This window comes from Podarcis pityusensis (genome assembly GCF_964106645.2).
Source record: "Podarcis pityusensis genome assembly, chromosome: 13".
In the NCBI taxonomy this organism is placed as follows: Eukaryota; Metazoa; Chordata; class Lepidosauria; order Squamata; family Lacertidae; genus Podarcis; species Podarcis pityusensis.
In genome coordinates, this window is record NC_138038.1 from 53,187,191 (window position 1) to 53,209,245 (window position 22,055).

The 22,055-nt window shown below is 52.2% G+C and overlaps 1 protein-coding gene across 3 annotated transcripts in view; it reads right to left on the reverse strand.

Annotated features, from left to right (window-relative positions):
* Positions 1-2,120: 2,120 nt before the first annotated feature.
* Positions 2,121-22,055, reverse strand: part of EPHB4 (EPH receptor B4) — a 54,099-nt gene continuing 34,164 nt past the window's right edge. For all 3 annotated transcript variants that reach the window (XM_080979675.1, XM_080979674.1, XM_080979673.1), the window contains 13 exons: positions 17,016-17,171; positions 15,573-15,902; positions 13,882-14,006; positions 13,587-13,743; positions 11,927-12,029; positions 11,552-11,622; positions 10,566-10,679; positions 10,083-10,330; positions 8,476-8,691; positions 6,994-7,143; positions 5,825-6,018; positions 4,094-4,249; positions 2,121-3,891 (listed from right to left, as the gene is read on the reverse strand). In XM_080979675.1, coding sequence (XP_080835801.1) covers positions 3,780-3,891; positions 4,094-4,249; positions 5,825-6,018; positions 6,994-7,143; positions 8,476-8,691; positions 10,083-10,330; positions 10,566-10,679; positions 11,552-11,622; positions 11,927-12,029; positions 13,587-13,743; positions 13,882-14,006; positions 15,573-15,902; positions 17,016-17,171 — 2,132 coding nt within the window. In that variant the 3' untranslated portion in view covers positions 2,121-3,779. The remainder of the gene's footprint in view (positions 3,892-4,093; positions 4,250-5,824; positions 6,019-6,993; positions 7,144-8,475; positions 8,692-10,082; positions 10,331-10,565; positions 10,680-11,551; positions 11,623-11,926; positions 12,030-13,586; positions 13,744-13,881; positions 14,007-15,572; positions 15,903-17,015; positions 17,172-22,055) is intronic.

Sequence of the window (22,055 nt, forward strand, 5' to 3'; positions counted from 1 at the left end):
TTTAAAGCCCAAAACGGCCTCAAAGGCCCAGTAGACCTGAAGGAGCATCTCCAACCCCATCGTTCTGCCCGGACACTGAGGTCCAGCTCCGAGGGCCTTCTGGCGGTTCCCTCCCTGCGAGAAGCCAAGTTACAGGGAACCAGGCAGAGGGCCTTCTCGGTAGTGGCGCCCGCCCTGTGGAACGCCCTCCCACCAGATGTCAAAGAGATAAACAACTACCTGACATTCAGAAGACATCTTAAGGCAGCCCTGTTTAGGGAAGCTTTTAAAATTACCGCTGTATTGTTTTTAACACTTTAAACTATACGGACTTTTGTTGGCAAGGTGATGTCTCTGCTTTTTAAGATGCTGTCTAGGTTTGCCATCGCCTTTCTCCCAAGGAGCAGGCGTCTCTTAATTTCGTGACTGCTGTCACCTGGAGCAGGAACCGGCAAGCCACTCCAGTATCCCTGCCAAGAAAACTCCATGGACAAAGGCAACAGGCTTTAGAAGAGGTCTAGACAAATCCACGGAGGAGGAGAGGCCTAGCGATGGCTCCACGGTCAGAGGTAACAATGCTTCAGGGTAACAATTTCCAGAAACCACAGGAGGGGAGACGGTCACTCTCGCACTCGGATCCCGCTTGTGGGATTCCCTATTATTTTTGTGTTTTAAGATTATACACCATCCTGTGGTGCCTGGGTGAAGGGAGGTATAGAAATCAAATAAATAAGTGTATATATATATATATATATATATATATATATATATATATATCTATATGAGTGAGAGATTTTACTTTCTTGGGCTCCATGATCACTGCAGATGGTGACAGCAAAAATGAAATTAAAAGACGCCTGCTTCTTGTGAAAAAAGCAATGACAAACCTAGACAGCATCTTAAAAAGCAGAAACATCACCTTGCCAACAAAGGTCCGTTTAGTTCAAGCTCTGGTTTTCCCAGTAGTGATGTATGGAAGTGAGAGCTGGACCATAAAGAAGGCTGATGGCCAAAGAATGGATGCTTTTGAATTCTGGTGCTGGAGGAGACTCTTGAGAGTCCCATGGACTGCAAGAAGATCAAACCTCTCCATTCGGAAGGAAATCAGCCCTGAGTGCTCACTGGAAGGACAAATCCTGAAGCGGAGGCTCCAAGACTTTGGCCACCTCATAAGAAGAGAAGACTCCCTGGAAAAGACCCTGATGTTGGGAAAGATGGAGGGCACAAGGAGAAGGGGACGACGGAGGACGAGATGGTGGGACAGTGTTCTCGAAGCTATGAACATGAGCTTGACCAAACTGCAGGAGGCAGTGGAAGACAGGAGGGCCTGGTGTGCTCTGGTCCAGGGGGTCACGAAGAGTTGGACACGACTAAACGACTAAACAACAAAAATCTCTATATAACTCTGGTTGGCCACTGTGAACGGCAGGCTCTTGCTAGGTTCCAGCAGATGTTCAGATAGACTGCCCTTCCATAGGGCAGTTCGATTCAGCCAGTCTTCCCCAACCTGGTGCCCTGTGGACTCCCAACGCCCCAAACCAGAGCTAATAATGTGTCGCTTCCATGGGGTGGCTTGGGATAAGATTTTTCTCTTTCTGACATTCGTAACGAGGGTTGAGGAGCGGATCCAGCCCCATAACCTGGGCAGACTGCGAAGGGCTTTTAATGCCTTACCAGCCTTTCTTAGCTGCCAGAAGAGGTCTAGACCAGGCATAGGCAAACTCGGCCCTCCAGATGTTTTGGGACTACAACTCCCATCATCCCTGACCACTGGTCCTGTTAGATAGGGATGATGGGAGTTGTAGTCCCAAAACATCTGGAGGGCCGAGTTTGCCTATGCCTGGACTAAGACAATTTTGTGTAGGATAAATATGGCTGTCACGGGCTACTAGCCACTTTTCCTGCTGGGAGACAAAAAGAAAGTTTGCGATTCTAGGTAGACGTGGGAACGGAAATCCCAACTGCTGTGGAATCTGGAACCCAATGCTTTAAATTTGGCACCCTGGGACCCTGGAACCTTTTGACACTTTCTGTTTCAGAAAATAAGGGAGTATAATTGCAGCATCAAATTCTGTCCCCCCCCCCCCATGACAATTCCCGTCCCCTGTTCCACCCCCCCCCCCAACCCAGGCAGCAATATTCCCCTCGGTTTCATATACTTTTTTTGTTTTTTTAATAAAAAGCAAAATCACCACCTTCAATATGAAGGTTAACAAAATGATACAAAAGAGAAGCGCTTTGTAACGACATCACAGGCCTGTTCCCGTGACATCACCTCTCAGCGCCCACACTTTATCTGGAGGCACTTTGTTTCGATGTCATCAAGAGAGCGAAACCAGGCATCTCCTTCCACCGGCTTTGGTGTCGGCCGCCGGTTCTCCCGACACCTGCAGTCACACGGAGATGACGTCACAGAGAGAACGGTTTTGCTCTCGCACCACGATGACATCGCAGTCCAGTGCCAGGACATCCCTAACAGTCTCCAGATTATTATTGGTCTTGAGTGGCGAACACCATTAAAACGCAGCTTGAGATATCCCAGAGCAAAAGCTTCGCTTTCCCCTCCTGTGACATCATCACAGTGACATCATCAGAAAGTGCAGAGTCTTCTGATTGTCATATGGTTATTTCAACGCGGCGGTTTAACCCTTCTCTGTGGCATGCACGTCCTTGAAAGCTCAGAGATTCGGCAGGCAGAGGTGACATCACTCCTGCTCCTGATGACATCACTACACAGCTGCCGTTTCCCTCCAGCATTGCGAGGATGTGGCGACAAGTTGCACTCTGGCGAATGCGGCACTGCCCGCGGCATGCCAATGACAGTCCCTCTTTGGCTTTCGGGACGGGGAGAGTCAGGGGCTGCACGTCAAAGTGTGCAGAAACCTTGACCTCCGTCCCTTTATTATAATGGAATATGTCCATTTAGATTCAAGTAAGGCTCCCCATTTCCAGAAATCGGTAGACAACGGGCGGCCACCCTCCCATCACCCCAAAAGGACGGACGACAAATTGTATAAGGCCTCTGGTGATCATCCCACACAAATCCTCCATACAGCACCATGGTGGGCCGAAGCTTTTAAAACACACCCCAAAATGGCAGAAAGACAGTGATCCAACAGCCTCCATTTTGAAAACGTTGCCACCAAGCAGAAGGGGGTGGCCATCTTGAAGGCCCGGTGGCAAAGGAATGTCATTTCCCTTTCCTTCGCCACCTCATTCCTCCCACTAGGCGGCCACCTTGCAACCTCCAACAAACAGGCCAGCCGCTCCGGAAGACAGCGGGAGGGCGGCCATTTTGCGGCGCGAACTGCAGTCCGGGAAACTTGGCCGGCGGGAGGCCATCTTTGGCTTTTCCAACGTTCAGACGTTTCGGCACCACGGAAGGTCACGCGAAGACGCCGAGGCCCATGGAACGGCAGGGACGGAAGACGCTGGGGGTTTGGCGGCCATCTTTGTTGGCGCTGCGGTCGGCCATCTTGAAAAGCGGCCCGGCGGGTACCAAAAGCGACTCCTTTGTGTTTGTGGCAACTTGACTGGCAAAAAAGGACGAAGAAGAACGACTATCCTCATCGCGCTTGAACAGTTAAATTATCTTTCCATCCCTTTCTGTGCCAAAGGATGAGAGGATACGTGGCGGGGGAGAGAGAAAGCCGAATTACTCCCCACGGAATATGCTGTTCCAAAACTGAAAAATAAGCAGGAAGGAGGGAGGCAGCCGATGTCCCAAGTCAAGAGGCCACAATCGTCACCGTTTGATTGAGGAGGGGGAAGAGCGGTCAAAACGCAATAATTTTGGACGGTCAGTAGGGTCCCAAAGAGGAGCCGGACTTGTTCTGAACACGCATGTTCTGAATGCTGGACAAGATCTTCTTCTGATGTCCGGCCAACGTCACGCCGATCCGGAGGAGGTCTCTGGAGAGGAAAAGCCAAGGGAGGAGGAGAGAGGAGTCACCACAGTTGGAAGGGACCCCATGCGGTCATCTAGTCCAACCCCGATGTGCGGGAACCACAGTTGCGATTTCAGCGCGGCATTACCGCCGCATCTCAAACTCGCTGCCCCGTCTCCCCACCCACAAGGGTTTTGGGACCCTCCTTGCCCCACAGGCTCACTCACTCGGTGGAGAGTTGGCTGACCAGCTCAAAGGAGGTGAACCCGGCGCCGGCGAAATTCTCTTCGTAGCGCCCCATCTTGATGGCGCGGAGCCAGTCGCCGATGGACGCGAAGGAGGAGTAATGGGGCAGGCGCTGGTCCAGGAGGGGGTGGGATGGCCTGAGATTATGGGGGGCGGAAGGAGAGAGAGAGAGAGCAGAGCAGCCGTTTCAGTGGGGTTACGGTGGTGAAGGTGAGGGAGACAGAAGCCACAGAATCACGGAAGTCAGCCTTTAAATCCGTATTAAATTTGCGCTGATTTGCACCACGATTTGTTAAAAATTATGGAAAACCGCTAAAAAAATAACTGGCTGAAAAACAAACAAACAAGGAACTCTCCCATTTACACGGGGGTTACGTTCCAAGGCACGTGAAATCGCATGGATTGGGAACGCTGTGGGAAAAGCCTGCAAGCACCCTCTGAAAACCCTCAAAAACCCTTTAGAAAATCTCAAATGCTGGTGGGATTGCTAGACGCCATTTTTGTCCCTTTCTGTGCCCGTTCTGGGTTCGAGGCAATGGATGTTTCCGAGCACAATTCAAAGTGTTGGTGCTGACCTTGAAAGCCCTAAACGGCCTCAAAGGCCCAGTAGACCTAAAGGAGGATCTCCACCCCCATCGTTCAGCCCGGACACTGAGATCCAGCTCCGAGGGCCTACTGGCAGTTCCCTCATTGCGAGAAGCCAAGTTACAGGGAACCAGGCAGAGGGCCTTCTTGGTGGTGGCTCCCACCCTGTGGAACGCCCTCCCACCAGATGTCAAGGCAATAAACAACTACAGTCATACCTTGTGATAAATACGCTTCAAGTTGAGCGCTTTTGTGTTGCGCTCTGTGGCGACCCGGAGGTAACGGAGCGCATTACATCCGGGTTTCGCCGCTCGCACATGCGCAGGTGGTCAAAAATTACATGACACGCATGTGCGGAAGCGGCGAAACGCGACCCGCGCACACACAGACGCGCTGTTGTGTCTTACATTCTGTTCAGGATGCGAACAGAGCTCCGGAACGGATCCCGAGGTACCACTGTGTTTTACTTTTAAAAGACAACTGAAGGCGGCCCTGTTTAGGGAAGTTTTTAATGTCTGAGGCTGTATTGTTTTTAATATTTGGTTGGAAGCCGCCCAGAGTGGCTGGGGAAACCCAGCCAGATGGGCGGGGTATAAATAATAAATTACTATTATTATGCCTTGACCTCCTGTAAATGGGGAGTTGCCTGTACCTTCCAACTCTATGATTCTGCAATGGTCAATTATCCCGGGGCGGCCATCTCTGAAATCTGACCGTGTCTGCAAGCGCCCAGATATGGGTCCCCAACCCCACATAGAGTCCTAGAGAAGGGCTGCGGCTTAATGGCAGAGCCTTTGCCTTGTGAGCGGAAGGTCCCGGGTTCAATCCTCGATGGCATCTCCTGGTTGGAAGCTATTTCCTTGGGGAGGCAGCGGTGGTGTAGTGGTTAGAGCGTTGGACCCGGGACAGCGGGGGTCAAATCACTTGGCCTGTGGGAGCCAGTCACTTGCCCATAGCCTAGCCTACCTCAAAGGGGCGTTGTGAGAATTAAAGTGGGGGTGGAAGAGAACTACATATCCTTGGGGGGGAGGAAGGTTGCAACTGCAATGCAGAATAATCAGCAAGCGCAGTAATTTCCGAGGCCAGATCTCCCCGGGGAAGAGGGCAGGGGCCTCATCCGGACTCACCCTCCGTTCCCCCGCGAGACGATCTTGAGGCTGGCCGGGTTCCGGATCAGCTTGTCCAAGGAGTTGACGATCTGGGCGAATCGGGGCCGGGTGTTGCGGTCCTTCTGCCAGCAGTCCAGCATCAGCTGGTGCAGCGAAGTGGGGCAGTCCGTAGGGGGCGGGAGCCGGTAGTCCTGCTCGATGGCGTTTATCACCTGGGGGGCAGAATCACAGAATCATGGGAGGGGCCCCTGAAGGACATCTAGTCCAAACCCATTGCCACGCATGAACCTCAGCTTAAAAAAAACAACAACAGAGGGCCATCCGACAAGAGGATCATCAGAAAATAAAATGGGGGGTGGCAGGCTGAGAAAAAAATGTGGGAGAGGTTGCTTATCTGTAAGCCGATAAGAGGTTTCAAAAGCAGGGACTACAACTCCCATCAGGCTCCAACCAGCCGCAGCCCAAAATGGCCGCCCTGGCTGGGGCTGATGGGAGTTGTAGGCCAAAATGGCTGCTCTGCCCAGGGGCTGATGGGAGCTGTAGGACAAAATGGCCATGCTGGCTACGGGCTGATGGGAGCTGTAGGCCAAAATGGCTGCTCTGCCCAGGGGCTGATGGGAGCTGTAGGCCAAAATGGCCACACTGGCTGGGGGCTGATGGGAGCTGTAGGCCAAAATGGCCACACTGGCCGGGGGCTGATGGGAGCTGTAGGACAAAATGGCCATGCTGGCTACGGGCTGATGGGAGCTGTAGGCCAAAATGGCCGCGCTGGCTGGGGGCTGATGGGAGTTGTAGGCCAAAATGGCCCTGCTGGCTACGGGCTGATGGGAGCTGTAGGCCAAAATGGCTGCTCTGCCCAGGGGCTGATGGGAGCTGTAGGCCAAAATGGCTGCTCTGCCCAGGGGCTGATGGGAGCTGTAGGCCAAAATGGCCGTGCTGACTGGGGGCTGATGGGAGTTGTAGGCCAAAATGGCCACACTGGCTGGGGGCTGATGGGAGTTGTAGGCCAAAATGGCCCCGCTGGCCGGGGGCTGATGGGAGTTGTAGGCCAAAATGGCCCCGCTGGCTGGGGGCTGATGGGAGCTGTAGGCCAAAATGGCTGCTCTGCCCAGGGGCTGATGGGAACTGTAGTCCAGAACATCTGAGGGCATGAGGGGAGGCTGGATGAGGGCAGGGGAGGCACTCACATCCTGGTTTGACATGTCCCAATATGGCCTCTCCCCGAACGACATGACTTCCCACATGACGATCCCGTAGCTCCAGACGTCGCTGGCGGAGGTGAACTTGCGGAAGGCAATGGCTTCCGGGGCTGTCCACCGGATCGGGATCTTCCCGCCCTGAGGAGAGAGATCAGGAGGATCGACCAATGAAAGAAGAGGAGCGCGGCAGAGGCTTCTGACACACAGACACCCCAGGCGCTGGCCCTCATCTCGTCTCCCAGGATGCCTGGGTTCCTCGTGAGAGGCAGAGCTTAAGTGGTGGACCAGGACCTGAGAGAGACCCAGGTTCGAATTCCCGCTCGGCCCTGTCGCTCACTGCGCTGGACCAAAGCCGTTCCGAATTCAGGGTGTAACTACTATTATGCAAAGCCCTTAAGAACTTGGGACCAGTTCACCTACAAGGCTACCTGATCCCACATGCGCCCCTTTGACTGCTGAGATCTGGGGAACCAGCACTGCTAAAATTGCCACCTGATACCTCATCTACATCTGTAAGAACTCAATCTTTGGAACTCCTTGCCTAATGACATTGGACAGGTGCCCTCACTGTTTTGTTTCTGACGCCTGCCGAAGGCATTCTCATTTAGGCAGCCCTAGGGACGCGGGTGGTGCTGTGGGTTAAACCACAGAGCCTGGGACTTGCCGATCAGAAGGTCGGCGGTTCGAATCCCAGCGACGGGGTGAGCTCCCGTTGCTCGGTCCCTGCTCCTGCCCACCTAGCAGTTCGAAAGCACACCAGTGCAAGTAGATAAATAGGTACCGCTCCGGCGGGAAGGTGAACTGCGTTTCCGTGCGCTGCTCTGGTTCGCCAGAAGCGGCTTAGTCCTGCTGGCCACATGACCCGGAAGCTGTACGCCGGCTCCCTCGGCCAGTAAAGCGAGATGAGCGCCGCAACTCTAGAGTCGGCCACGACTGGACCTAATGGTCAGGGGTCTCTTTACCTTTTTACCCAGAAGTTCAGAAAGCCTGTGTTTAAATTTGGTTTGCTCTGTTCTACTGCGGTGTTAACTTTCTGCATTTTTCTTTTAAAAAAAAAAGTTCCCATTTTTGCATTTTACAATATTTCAACAACAAAAATTGAATCTAAACAAATTCAACCTGCTTTTTCTTTGACCCCCCCCCGGCGGTTCCTTATTTTATATCGCAGTCTTACCACGTAACCAATTCAAACCTATTCACCAATCTAACCTTCTTACTCCCTTTAAGTTATTTCCTACTGCTTGTGTTTACGTCAACTCTGCTGACATTTAACTTTCTGCATGTTTTAAATGATGGTTGTACATCTTTTAGCAATAGTTTTGTCCTTTTTTGGTAAACCGCTTTGAGGTTTCCTTCTGCAATGAAGCGGTATGCACATTTTATGAAACAAATAAGGAACAGAACAGAACAGAACAGAATAGAATAGAATAGTATCGAGAGTGGGGAAAACACAAAACCAATTTTCCGTACCAGCGAACTAGTGTAGGTGGGGTCGGACGAATTCTCTTCGAGAAAGCGAGACAGGCCGAAATCGGAGACTTTGCAGACCAAGTTGCTGTTGACCAGGATGTTGCGGGCGGCTAAATCCCGGTGGACGTAGCTCATGTCAGAGAGGTAGCGCATGCCGGACGCGATCCCCCGCAACATCCCCACCAGCTGGATGGGGGTGAACTGCCCGTCGTTCAGCTGCGGAAAAGCAAGACAGGGAAGGAGCCTTAGGAACAGTTACAGGCAGCCTTTCTCAGCCGTGGGATGTTGGTGGACTACAACGCCCATCATCCCTAGCATGCGCGGCCAGTGGATGATGGGAGTTGTAGTCCCGACATCTGGGGACCCCCTCCAGATTGAGAAAGGCCGCGTTAGGGGAGCCAGCCCGCCCAGTGGAAACTTAACCCTTCGTCGACTCAAGGCCCTCCCCAGATGTTTTCGACAACCCACCCGCCAAAACATCAAGCTGCGTATGAAGCAAAAATAATTATATATATTATATATGCTGTCCTTGTCTACGTGTGTTCATGTATGCTTCCCATGTCTGCATGTGTTTCGTAAAGATATTGTCAGTTGCTCGGAGTCGATGCAGCCAAAAGAAGTGACAAATTGGGGAATTCGGGTGAAGAAGCCTCCATTGAGATTACAGTAATAATAATAATAATAATAATAATAATAATAATAATTTATTATTTATACCCCGCTCATCTGGCTGGGCTTTCCCAGCCACTCTGGGCGGCTTCCAACAAAATATTAAAATACCGTAATGCATCAAACATTAAAAGCTTCCCTAAACAGGGCTGGGACGTGGGTGGCGCTGTGGGTTAAACCACAGAGCCTAGGACTTGCCGATCAGAAGGTCGGTGGTTCGAATCCCCGCGACGGGGTTAGCTCCCGTTGCTCGGTCCCTGCTCCTGCCAACCTAGCAATTTGAAAGCACACCAGTGCAAGTAGATAAATAGGTACCGCTCTGGCGGGAAGGTAAACGGCGTTTCCGTGCGCTGCTCTGGTTCGCCAGAAGCGGCTTAGTCATGCTGGCCACATGACCCAGAAGCTGTACGCCGGCTCCCTCGGCCAATAAAGCGAGATGAGCGCCGCAACCCCAGAGTCGGCCACGACTGGACCTAATGGTCAGGGATCCCTTTAACTTTACCTTTAAACAGGGCTGTCTTCAGGTGTTAAGGCCGAGGGCCTTCTGGCAGTTCCCTCATTGCGAGAAGTGAGATTGCAGGGAACCAGGCAGAGGGCCTTCTCAGTGGTGGCGCCCGCCCTGTGGAACGCCCTCCCTTCAGATGTGAAGGAAATAAGCAGCTATCCTATCTTTAAAAGACATCTGAAGGCAGCCCTGTTCAGGGAAGTTTTTAATATTTGATGCTGTATTGTTTTTAACACTTGATTGGGAGCCGCCCAGAGTGGCTGGGGAGACTCAGCCAGATGGGCGGGGTATACATAATAAATTATTATTATTATTATTAAGGTGAGGTTGGGCAAAAGCCTCCCAAGCTTTTCTTATTACAAGTATCAGGGGACCCCTACCCCCTCTGGCCTGCACCCCCCATCCCTCTCTTGGCTCCGGCCTCCGTCCTTACCCGGAGGAAGGAGTCGAGGGCTCCGTTCTCCATGAACTCGGTGACGATCATGACGGGGACACTGTTTGTGATGACCCCGTCCAGGCGGATGATGTTTGGGTGCTCAAACTGCCCCATGATGCTGGCCTCGCTGAGGAACTCCCGCCGCTGCTTCTCGGTGTAGCCGCCTTTCAGGGTCTTGATGGCCACGTAGATTTCCTTCTTCCCGGGCACTTTCAGGAGACCGCGGCAAACCTCCCCAAACTCGCCTGCGGGAAGAGAGACTCAGGGGAGGGAGCAGGGAGATCGGGGTCCGTTCAGGCGGGGATCCCCCGCCGGGCTTTCGCGGGGAAGCGGGGAGGAAACCTGGCCCCGATGCAGGAGCCAGACTCAGGCAGGTGAAGGTCAAAACTACGATCGCCTGTGACTTAGAATCATAGAAGGGTCGGGACACCCAAAGGTCATCCAGCCCAACCCACTGCAACCTAAGGTGTCGGTCCTTACCTGCGCCAATGACCTCCTCGATTTTGACGTACGAGACGTCGATCTCTTTGGCAAACTCGCGCACAGCCTCATTTGGGTCTTCGTAGGTGAAAGGGTCGATGTAGACTTTGGTGCCTGGAGAGGGGAGGAACCATAAACATAATAAACATAATAATAATGATAATAATGATAATAATAATTTATTTACATCCTGCCCTCCCCAGCCAAAGCCGGGCTCAGAGCGGCTAACAACAATAAAATTAACACAGCATTCTAAAATCAATTCATTCTAAAATCAATTCTGAATCAAATTGATGGCAACCACTGGGCTAGAGTTCTATGAGGATTACCGAAGGAGGGGGTCTGGCTGTGCCCTGGCCAGAGGCCTGGTGGAACAGCTCTGTCTTGCGGAAAGATGTCAAGTCCCGCAGGGCCCTAGTCTCTTGGGACAGAGCGTTCCACCAGATCGGGGCCACGGCCGAAAAGGCCCTGGCTCTGGTTGAGGCCAGCCTAACCTCCCTGTGGCCCGGGACCTCCAAGATGTTTTTGTTTGAAAACCCTGGTCCTCCGTGGGACATACCAGGAGAGGCGGTCCCGTGGATATAAGGGTCCTAGGCCGTATAGGGCTTTAAAAAAATACCCCTTTCGTAGGTTTGCCATATTTCCTGACGTCCACAGAGTCATTGAGCATTTTTTGGGGGGGACAAACCCAAATTGTTGACCTTTTTAAAAGTGATTTTTAGATTTGGGAGTTGTTTCTGCCGCTTTTCCCATCGCGTTGCCATCCATCCGAGTTTCCCAACATTTTGCTAATTCAGCAAAACTCCCCCCCCCCCGATGCCATTTTTACATCCGAAAACCAGGGCATGTCAGGAATTTTCGCTTTCGGAGCTGGCAAAGGACTAACTCAAACATGCCACCCCTTGCGGGACTTTCTGCCTTAGCTCCTCCCACCACCCAGGCTCCTCCCACCGACATCACCACAGTGCCCGCCTCTGCTCACTCACCGTGTCCAATCAGGTACTGCCCAGGCTTGTCGGAGTATTCTTGCTCCCGTGACCTGGACGACCCCTGGCGGCTGCCCAAGGGAAGAAACAAGATGGCGTCAAGGCCAACTCGGTGGCTCCGCCCACTATCCCTCCCTTTAGCTCCTCCCCCACAACCGCGTTCCAAAGGGAGGCGTCAATCACTGTCTGAATTTCCTTTGCGCTCTGCCCCTCCAGAGCCTGACTGCAGCTCCCATCCTCCCTGCCCAGCACAGTAATTTTGGAGTACGGCTCCCATCAGCCCTCCAGCTGGCTCCTCCCACTGTCCATTTAGCCCCTCCCACAACCTCCGGTTAATCACATCCCCTCGGCCAGCTCTGGGACGCGGCACCTTACCGGAAGCAGACGATGGCCACAATGATCACGGCCAGGACCAGGAGCGACCCCAACGCTGCTGTTCCCACAATCAGGGCCAGCTTCTCTGTGCTGCTTCCCGACTCTACGGGGTTGGAAGAGCAGAGAGAAATTTATCAGAATTATGATGATTTACTGAGCACCCAGCGCACGTTACATCATTAAAATGCAACATGAGAAACCATTTTGATGCCTTTTGACATCATTTAATTCTTCTGTTTTCCAGCTCCTTATGATTTGACTTAAATTTGATTTGATTTAAAGCTCTGGTTTTCCCAGTAGTGATGTATGGAAGTGAGAGCTGGACCATCAAGAAGGCTGATGGCCGAAGAATGGATGCTTTTGAATTCTGGTGCTGGAGGAGACTCTTGAGAGTCCCATGGACTGCAAGAAGATCAAACCTCTCCATTCTGAAGGAAATCAGCCCTGAGTGCTCACTGGAAGGACAGATCCTGCAGCTGAGGCTCCAAGACTTTGGCCACCTCATGAGAAGAGAAGACTCCCTGGAAAAGACCCTGATGTTGGGAAAGATGGAGGGCAGAAGGATAAGGGGATGACGGAGGACGAGATGGTGGGACAGTGTTCTCGAAGCTACCAGCATGAGTTTGACCAAACTGCAGGAGGCAGTGGAAGACAGGAGTGCCTGGTGTGCTCTGGTCCAGGGGGTCACGAAGAGGCGGACACGACTAAACGACTAAATAACAATAAGGATTTGACTGTATGGTTTTTTATGTTTTATGTCTACCGTCGTTCCCTCTGTGAGATGCTCTCCCTGGGGAGGCTCGCCTGACACCTTCGCCAAACGCTTTTACATTATCCCATATCTTTAGGCGCCAGGCAGAAACTCTTCTCTAGAGCCAGGACTTTGGCAGAGTGAGCCACGTGGCCTTTTAAACTGGGCCTGGGGACATGACTGGTCTGCCTGCTGTTACGTAAGGAATATTGGAGTACCGTTCCGATCCGCTCCAACCATCCCACAGCCATTTTGGACAGAAATTCCCACCAGCCCCCAGTCAGATATGCACCCCACCATGTGCTTGATTTATCCTTTTTTTCCCTTCCATGGTAAATCTTTATTAAGGGACGCAGGTGGTGCTGTGGATTAAACCACAGAGCCTAGGACTTGCCGATCAGAAGGTCGGTGGTTCGAATCCCTGCGACGGGGTGAGCTCCCGTTGCTCGGTCCCTGCTCCTGCCAACGTAGCAGTTCGAAAGCACATCAAAGTGCAAGTAGATAAATACCGTAGGTACCGCACCGGCGGGAAGGTAAACGGCGTTTCCGTGCACTGCTCTGGTTTGCCAGAAGCGGCTTAGTCATGCTGGCCACATGACCCGGAAGCTGTACACCGGCTCCCACGGCCAATAAAGCGAGATGAGCGCCGCAACCCCCGAGTCGGTCACGACTGGACCTAATGGTCAGGGGTCTCTTTACCTTTACCTTTTTAAAATCTTTATTGGTTTAAAATACAGACGTAAAGGATCATTTACAACGAAGGTAAGTACAGAAAAATTCAATACAGAAGAAAAAACATCACAATATAAGAGTAAGAAAAAAGTTAAAAAGATGAAAAAGAAAAGAAAGAAGTATTGATTTATCCAAATGGGAAAGAAACATAGGCTAATATTAAGAGCTCTTACTCACCCATTCCCTGGGTCTGGAAGGCCTTCTCGGGCCCAAACGTTCCGTACCCGGCCTCCGAGCGGGCACGGACTTGAACCCCGTACATCGCCCCTCGCCGCAAGCCGCTCAGCGTCACCTGGTTCTCCGACGTCTTCACAAACATGGTGCCCCCACCGCTCTGCATGGGAGGGAAAAGGGGTGGTGAAAGGGCGCTGGAAAACTGCTCCTCTTCCAACACACCACCCCCGCCGCAGGGGGTTGGGCTGGATGGCCCCTGGAGGTCCCTTCCGACGTCTCTCCCCCCTCTTCTGCTCACCTTCTCATAATACTTGACTTCGTAGTCCAGGATGCTCCCGGTGGGAGGCTGGACGGGAGGCCAGGTCAAAGTGACGGCGCTGGAGCTGGCAGATGTTTGCTGGATTTCGGAGACGGGCTGGGGGACTGTGGGGAGAGAAAATAGGGGGCCGCGTGAGCCACGGGCGATGAGGCAGCCCCTAGGAGGCTTCCTGCGGTCTCTCTCGCACGTAGCGCTGGAACCCAAAGCTACAGCTCCCATCCGTCTTGGGTCCAGCAACAGAAGCCTTTGACACCATCGACCACAACATCCTTCTGGACCGTCTTGAGGGGCTGGGAGCTGGGGGCACTGTCATACAGTGGTTCCGCTCCTTCCTCTTGGGCCGTGTCCAGAAAGTGGTGGGGGGGGATGAGTGTTCAGACCCCTGGGCTCTCACTTGTGGGGTGCCTCGCGGTTCTGTCCTCTCCCCCATGCTTTTCAACATCTACATGCAGCCGCTGGGAGAGATCATCAGGGGGTTTGGGCTGGGTGTCCATCAATATGCAGATGATACCCAGCTCTATCTTTCTTTCAAATCGGAACCAGCGAAGGCGGTGAAGGTCCTGTGTGAGTGTCTGGAGGCGGTTGGAGGATGGATGGCGGCTAACAGATTGAGGTTGAATCCTGACAAGACAGAAGTACGGGAGGCGGGCAGGTGTGGAGGACTCCCTGGTCCTGAATGGGGCGACAGTGCCCCTGAAGGACCAGATGCGCAGCCTGGGAGTCATTCTGGACTCACAGCTGTCCATGGAGGCGCAGGTCAGTTCTGTGTCCAGGGCAGCTGTCTACCAGCTCCATCTGGTACGCAGGATGAGACCCTCCCTGCCCACGGACTGTCTGGCCAAAGTGGAGCATGCTCTGGTTATCTCCTGCTTGGACTACTGTCATGCGGTCTACGTGGGGCTGCCTTTGAAGGTGACGCGGAAACTATAACTAATCCAGAATGCGGCTGCTAGACCGGGGACTGGGAGCGGCTGCCGAGACCATATAAAACCGGTCCTGAGAGATCTACATTGGCTCCCAGGACGTTTCCAAGCACAATTCAAAGTACAGTGGTACCTCGGGTTACATAGGCTTCAGGTTACAGACTCCGCTAACCCAGAAATAGTGCTTCAGATTAAGAACTTTGCTTCAGGATAAGAACAGAAATTGGGCTCCGGCGGCGCAGCGGCAGCGGAAGGCCCCATTAGCTAAAGTGGTGTTTCAGGTTAAGAACAGTTTCAGGTTAAGAATGGACCTCCGGAACGAATTAAGTACTTAACCAGAGGTACCACTGTATTGGTGCTGACCTTGAAAGCCCTAAACGGCCTCAAAGGCCCAGTAGACCTGAAGGAGGGTCTCCACCCCCATCGTCCAGCCTGGACACTGAGGTCCAGCTCCAAGGGCCTTCTGGCAGTTCCTTCCCTGCGAGAAGTGAGGTTACAGGGAACCAGGCACAGGGCCGCCTTGGTGGTGGCGCCCTCCCATCAGATGTCAAGGAAATAAACAACTATCTGACTTTTGGAAGACATCTGAAGGCAGCCCTGTTTAGGGAAGTTTTTATTGGGTGACATTTTAATGTATTTTTAATCTTTGTTGGAAGCCGCCCAGAGTGGCTGGGGAAACCCTGCCAGATGGGTGGGGTATAAATAATAAAGCATTCCTGCGCCGTTCCGGCTGCGAGAGTGACTGACCGTCCTTGTTGGTGGTCACGTTGATGGACTCCGAGGCCGGCGGGTTGTGGCTCATCTCGGAGACGCCGTTGACGGCTTGGATCCGGAAGAGGTAGTTGATGTAGGGCTGTAGCCCCTCCACGGTGACCGACCGCTCCCACAGCCCCCTGGACCGGGGGGCGTAAGCCAGGCGGGAGCAGGGCCGGCACGGCTGCTTCTCGGGGCACTCGGAGCAGGTGACGTGGTAGGCCACGTCGTCGCGGCCGCCGTTCTCGAGGGGCTCGCTCCACTTCAGGACGGCCACCGAGCCGTTGATCTTGGCCTCGGGGCTGCGGGGCTTGGACGGGCCTTCTGCGGGGAAGGGAGGGAGGGAAAGAGGCAACGGTCAGGATGGGGGGACCCCGACCTACCCCCATGGCAGCCCTGCTCCAAACAAAGCAAACTTGAACCCTCTGCGTTGCAGGCGGGTTGGGCTAGATGACCCCTGGGTGTCCCTTTCTGACGGTGAGAGCTGTTTTGCAGCGGAATGGTCTCCCTTCCTTGGAGGTTTTCAAACAGAGGTCAGGTGTCCATCTGCCAGGGATGGTCTAACTGAGATTCCTGCATCGCAGGGGGTTCGTCTGGATGACCTTTGGGGATCCCATCCAACTCTCCTATCAACCTGCTGCCCTCCAGCTGCTTTCGATTGTTTTATTTTTTATTAAGCTCATTTGCTTTTTTCCCCCTTTCCCCCCAAAAAGTAACTTTCAACAAAGAAGCAAAGCACATTAAAACCAACGTTAGGACCAAAAGGAAAGAGGAAAACACCCAAAATTTCAATACCACTTGTTTGGTTTTCTGTTTTAAAGCCCGAGAGACAGTAAAACGATAAGTTATACGGAAAAGGAACTCCTAAAACCGTTTGAAAGATGAGAAACAGCAATAAACTACAGACGAAACATCCAGTGCCATTCTACATGGCTGCTTTTAGCAGGCGCCAAAAAGAGTTCCACACTAAAATATCAATTTCTTCCAGATGCAGGACAGGCAGTCGGCCACACCTTTAGCAGCGCCAGTTCTGCAGAACGAAGCGGTCGAGTGCGAGTATATGGCGCATGCTGAGAAATCCTATTTTTGAAAGGCAGGATAAAGACATCCTACTCACAGATCACTCAAAGTCCAGCTGGAAAAAGAACTTCCGCCTGGCGCCTAAAGATGGTGCCAGGGCATCATTCCTGGGGAGAGCAGCGCAAAAGCAGGGGCCACCACCGAAAAGGCCCCGTCCTCGTGCTGCCACCCTCCAGACCTCCCATGGGGGAAGCACACAAAGATCACAGCATCCAGGTTGGTTCACGTAGGGGGAGCCAGCCCGTGAGGTGCTGGGGGTCCTGAGTCACCGAAAGCTCCATAGGTCAAATACTAGCCCCCCGGAACCCGGCTCCCGCCGAACCGCTCTCCCCCGCCACCGCCTTTGACATCACTTACTAGCACACGGCTTCGTCACGGGGTCCTTCTCCGTCCGGTAGAATCCGTTGCGGCAAGGGCATCCGCTGGATCCCGGGGCGTTTGATTGGCTGAAGGCCGGGCAGCTCTGGCAAAAGCCCTCGCCCTGAGAGGGCTTGAACATCCCTGCCGGGCAGGCTGCGGGGCGAGAGGGAGAGACAAGAGGACGTGAGAAGGATCCTTGCTGGTCGGATGGCCGCTGCGATCCGGGATTCTTCCGCTGCGATCCCCGCACTGCTGCAGCGGGTTGGGCTGGATGATCTCTGAGGGGCCCTGTCAACCCTAGAATTCTATAACCTTAAGAGGGTGGCGGTGGGATCGCCTTCATTGGAAGCTTTTAAACAGAGGTCGGACGGCTGTCTGTCAGGGATTCTTTAGCTACGATTCCTACATTGCATGGGGTTGGGCTGGATGACCTCTGGGGGTCCCTTTCAACCCTCTATAACCATTGGAGTTTTTAAAAGGAAGTGGCTGTCTGTCAGGGATTCTTGCTTTGCTGCAGGGGGTTAGATCAGGGGCCAGCAAACTTTTTCAGCAGGGGGCCAGTCCGCTGTCCCTCAGACCTTGTGGGGGGCCGGACTATATTTTTTTTGGGGGGGGGAAATGAACGAATTCCTATGCCCCACAAATAACCCAGAGATGCATTTTAAATAAAAGCATGCATTCGACTCATGTAAAAACACGCTGATTCCCGGACCATCAGCTGGACTGAGAAGGCGATTGGGCTGGATCCGGCCCCCGGGCCTTAGGTTGCCTACGCCTGGGTTAGATCAGGCACCCCCAAACTCTGCCCTCCAGATGTTTTGGGGACTACAACTCCCATTATCCCTAGCTAACAGGACCAGTGGTCAGGGATGATGGGAATTGTAGTCCCAAAACAGCTGGAGGGCAGAGTTTGGGGTTAGATGGCCCCATAGAGATTTCAGTGAGGACAGATAAAAGGAAGTCGTTTTTTGTAACATTGCACAATTACACTTTGGAACTCCCTGCTACAGGAGGCCGGGGTCGCCAACGACTTGGACGGCTTTCAAAGAGGACTGGGCGAATACAGGGAGGGCTATGGATACACAGAGGAATTATACCAGAAAGATATGGATGTCTCGTACACCCCAGGTAGTGTGGTTGCTGACCTTGAGCCAGACATCCTGGAGAGTGAAGTCAAATGGGCCTTAGAAAGAACTGCAAATAACAAGGCCAGTGGAAGCGATGGTATTCCAGCTGAACTATTTAAAATGTTAAACGATGATGCTGTTAAGGTGCTACACTCAATATGCCAGCAGGTTTGGAAAACTCAGCAGTGGCCAGAGGATTGGAGAAGATCAGTCTACATCCCAATCCCAAAGAAGGGCAGTGCCAAAGAATGCTCCAACTACCGCACAATTGCACTCATTTCACACGCTAGCAAGGTTATGCTTAAGATTCTACAAGGCAGGCTCAAGCAGTATGTGGACCGAGAACTCCCAGAAGTGCAAGCTGGATTTCGAAGGGGCAGAGGAACCAGAGACCAAATTGCAAACATGCGCTGGATTATGGAGAAAGCTAGAGAGTACCAGGAAGACATCTACTTCTGCTTCATTGACTATGCAAAAGCCTTTGACTGTGTCGACCACAGCAAACTATGGCAAGTTCTTAAAGAACATGTCCATTCTGAAAGGAAATGTATGGAAGTGAGAGCTGGACCATCAAGAAGGCTGATCGCCGAAGAATGGATGCTTTTGAATTCTGGTGCTGGAGGAGACACTTGAGAGTCCCATGGACTGCAAGAAGATCAAACCTCTCCATTCTGAAGGAAATCAGCCCTGAGTGCTCACTGGAAGGACAGATCCTGAAGCTGAGGCTCCAAGACTTTGGCCACCTCCTGAGAAGAGAAGACTCCCTGGAAAAGACCCTGATGTTGGGAAAGATGGAGGGCACAAGGAGAAGGGGACGACGGAGGAGGAGATGGTGGGACAGTGTTCTCGAAGGTGCCAGCATGAGTGTGACCAAACTGCGGGAGGCAGTGGAAGACAGGAGTGCCTGGCGTGCTCTGGTCCAGGGGGTTACGAAGAGTTGGACACGACTAAACGACTAAACAACAAAAATCTCTATATAACTCTGGTTGGCCACTGTGAAAGGCAGGCTCTTGCTAGGTTCCAGCAGATGTTCAGATAGACTGCCCTTCCATATGGCAGTTCGATTCAGCCAGTCTTCCCCAACCTGGTGCCCTGTGGGCTCCCAACGCCCCAAACCAGAGCTAATAATGTGTCGCTTCCATGGGGTGGCTTGGGATAAGACTTTTCTCTTTCTGATGATCGTAATAAGGGTTGAGGAGCGGATCCAGTCCCATAACCTGGGCAGACTGCGAAGGGCTTTTAATGCCTTGCCAGCCTGTCTTAGCTGCCAAAAGAGGTCTAGACCAGGCATAGGCAAACTCGGCCCTCCAGATGTTTTGGGACTACAACTCCCATCATCCCTGACCACTGCTTCTGTTAGCTAGGGATGATGGGAGTTGTAGTCCCAAAAACATCTGGAGGGCCGAGTTTGCCTATGCCTGGATTAAGACAAAGTTAAAGCTCTGGTTTTCCCAGTAGTGATGTATGGAAGTGAGAGCTGGACCATCAAGAAGGCTGATGGCCGAAGAATGGATGCTTTTGAATTCTGGTGCTGGAGGAGACTCTTGAGAGTCCCATGGACTGCAAGAAGATCAAATCTCTCCATTCGGAAGGAAATCAGCCCTGAGTGCTCACTGGAAGGACAGATCCTGAAGCGGAGGCTCCAAGACTTTGGCCACCTCATGAGAAGAGAAGACTCCCTGGAAAAGACCCTGATGTTGGGAAAGATGGAGGGCACAAGGAGAAGGGGACGACGGAGGACGAGATGGTGGGACAGTGTTCTCGAAGCTACCAGCATGAGTTTGACCAAACTGCGGGAGGCAGTGGAAGACAGGAGTGCCTGGCGTGCTCTGGTCCAGGGGGCCACGAAGAGGCAGACACAACTAAAGAACATGGGCCCGATCCTGCAGGATCCTTTTACGCACTTGGAAAGGACAGCCAAAGCCCAAAGAGATGCGCCACGGGAAATGATTGATTAACGGTGGAAATTTAAGGACTATTTGAATAAATATTGTAATGTAAAAAATTAGAAATTACTTGAAAGAAACAAATAGGCCTAGGATTAAACTAAGTTACAATTAAATAAATGGGATTTAGAATGTTAAGAAAAGTGAATAAGATGGACTATAATTGGAAATTGTTTGAGTTTAATAATGATATTGGAAAGCTGTTACTTTTAATTACAAGGAAACTCAGAAGGGAGGGACTTGAGGAAGTCAATCAAGATGTTTAAAAGTTGAATTTGTGAAGAATTAAGTTTGTTATTGTTTATCTGTTTATTGTTCCCTCCCCCCCCCCCTTTCTTTTTCCTGTTTTTGTGTATCATTCTGCTTTGTGGTTTGTGTTATCATTGTGGAAAATCTAATAATTTTTTTTAAAAAAGGAAATGATTGATTAATGAAATGGAATAAACAAGCAAGTTAAAAGCCACTAAAGGCATCTGCCCAGGACGGACACTAGCTAAACCCGGCAAAAGTGTATTCCGAACAGCAGGAATGTTATCGACTCCTCACTAAACAAATGTAGAGGATAACCCTTGCTATCCCTGGAAGATAGGAGACTTTCGCACTTTTCCCCCCCTCCGCAGAAGAAAAAAACGATGTTTCACAATGAAGGCAGCGGTAAACAATGGCTGAAACAGTCCCAGCAGCTTTCTTGTCGGCTGCCCCCTAAGTCCGCCCCACTCCCAGAGGCCTTGTTGAGGACTGTCTCCCTCCCCACCCCACTCCAGCCGCCTGCCGGAGTTAGTTACCCTTGACCCCACAGATATTTGGAATTCCTGGGGGCTTGCAAGCCCCCGTCCAGCCGCCCCGGAGTTCAAAGACCCGTTCTTCCTGACCCAGAGGAGAGAGAACGAGGGCGAGAGAGAAAGCAACTGCAAGGCTGGGGACAGGAGAGGGGGTCCCTTGAAACAGTGGTGGGCTTCCTGGGAGAGCAAGGAGGCTGGCCAAGGGGTCTTTGGGGAAAGACCCCTTTTCCCAGACCCCTTCGCTGCTTTCGAACCGCGCCAGGGACCGCTGGGGAAAGGATCAAAAATAAAACTGCAATGCTTTTGCACAATTCTTTGGCGCATGTTTTCCTGCACCGTTCTGGTCGCCTCGCCTGAAAAAGGATGCGGAAAGAGCTGGGGAAGTTTCGGATAAGGGCCATCGAATCGATCGAGGGGCCGGGGCGACGCCAGGTTGCAGCGTTTGGGGGCTTTTGGGTTCAGAGAAAAGGGAAGGGGAGAGGCAGCAGGGCGGAAATTTGCAAAACGGGGCATGGAAGTGGCTAGAGAAAGTTTTTTTCCTCTAACGTTCACAATGCTAGAAGTCCTGGGTATCCGAGGAAGCTGGATGTTGGGAGATTCAGGACTGTGGAACTCCCTGCCACTGTAGGCAGGAGTGGCCATGGACCTGGACGGCCTTAAAAGAGGATCAGGCAAATTCATGGAGGAGGAGAGGGCTATGATGGCTACTTGTCAATATACCGTATTTTTTGCTCTGTAAGACTCACTTTTTCCCTCCTAAAAAGTAAGGGGAAATGTGTGTGCGTCTTATGGAGCGAATGCAGGCTGCGCAGCTACCCCAGAAGCCAGAACAGCAAGAGGGATTGCTGCTTTCGCTGCGCAGCGACCCCTCTTGCTGTCCTGGCTTCTGGGATTCAGAATATTTTCTCTCTTTTTTTCCTCCTCCAAAAACTAGGTGCGTCTTGTGGTCTGGTGCGTCTTATAGAGCGAAAAATATGGGGTAGCTATGCTCTGCAACTTCTACAGTCACAGAAAGCAATGTGTCCGAATGCCAGTTGCCGGAAACCACTGGAAGGGAGAGTGCCGGTCTTGTGTTCAAATCCTGCTTGTGGATTTTCTGGGAACCGTAGCTCCACAAGTGGGAAAACTACAGTTCCCAGATGCTTTCAGAAGTCTTGTGCTTTCAAAGCATCGCACAGAGGG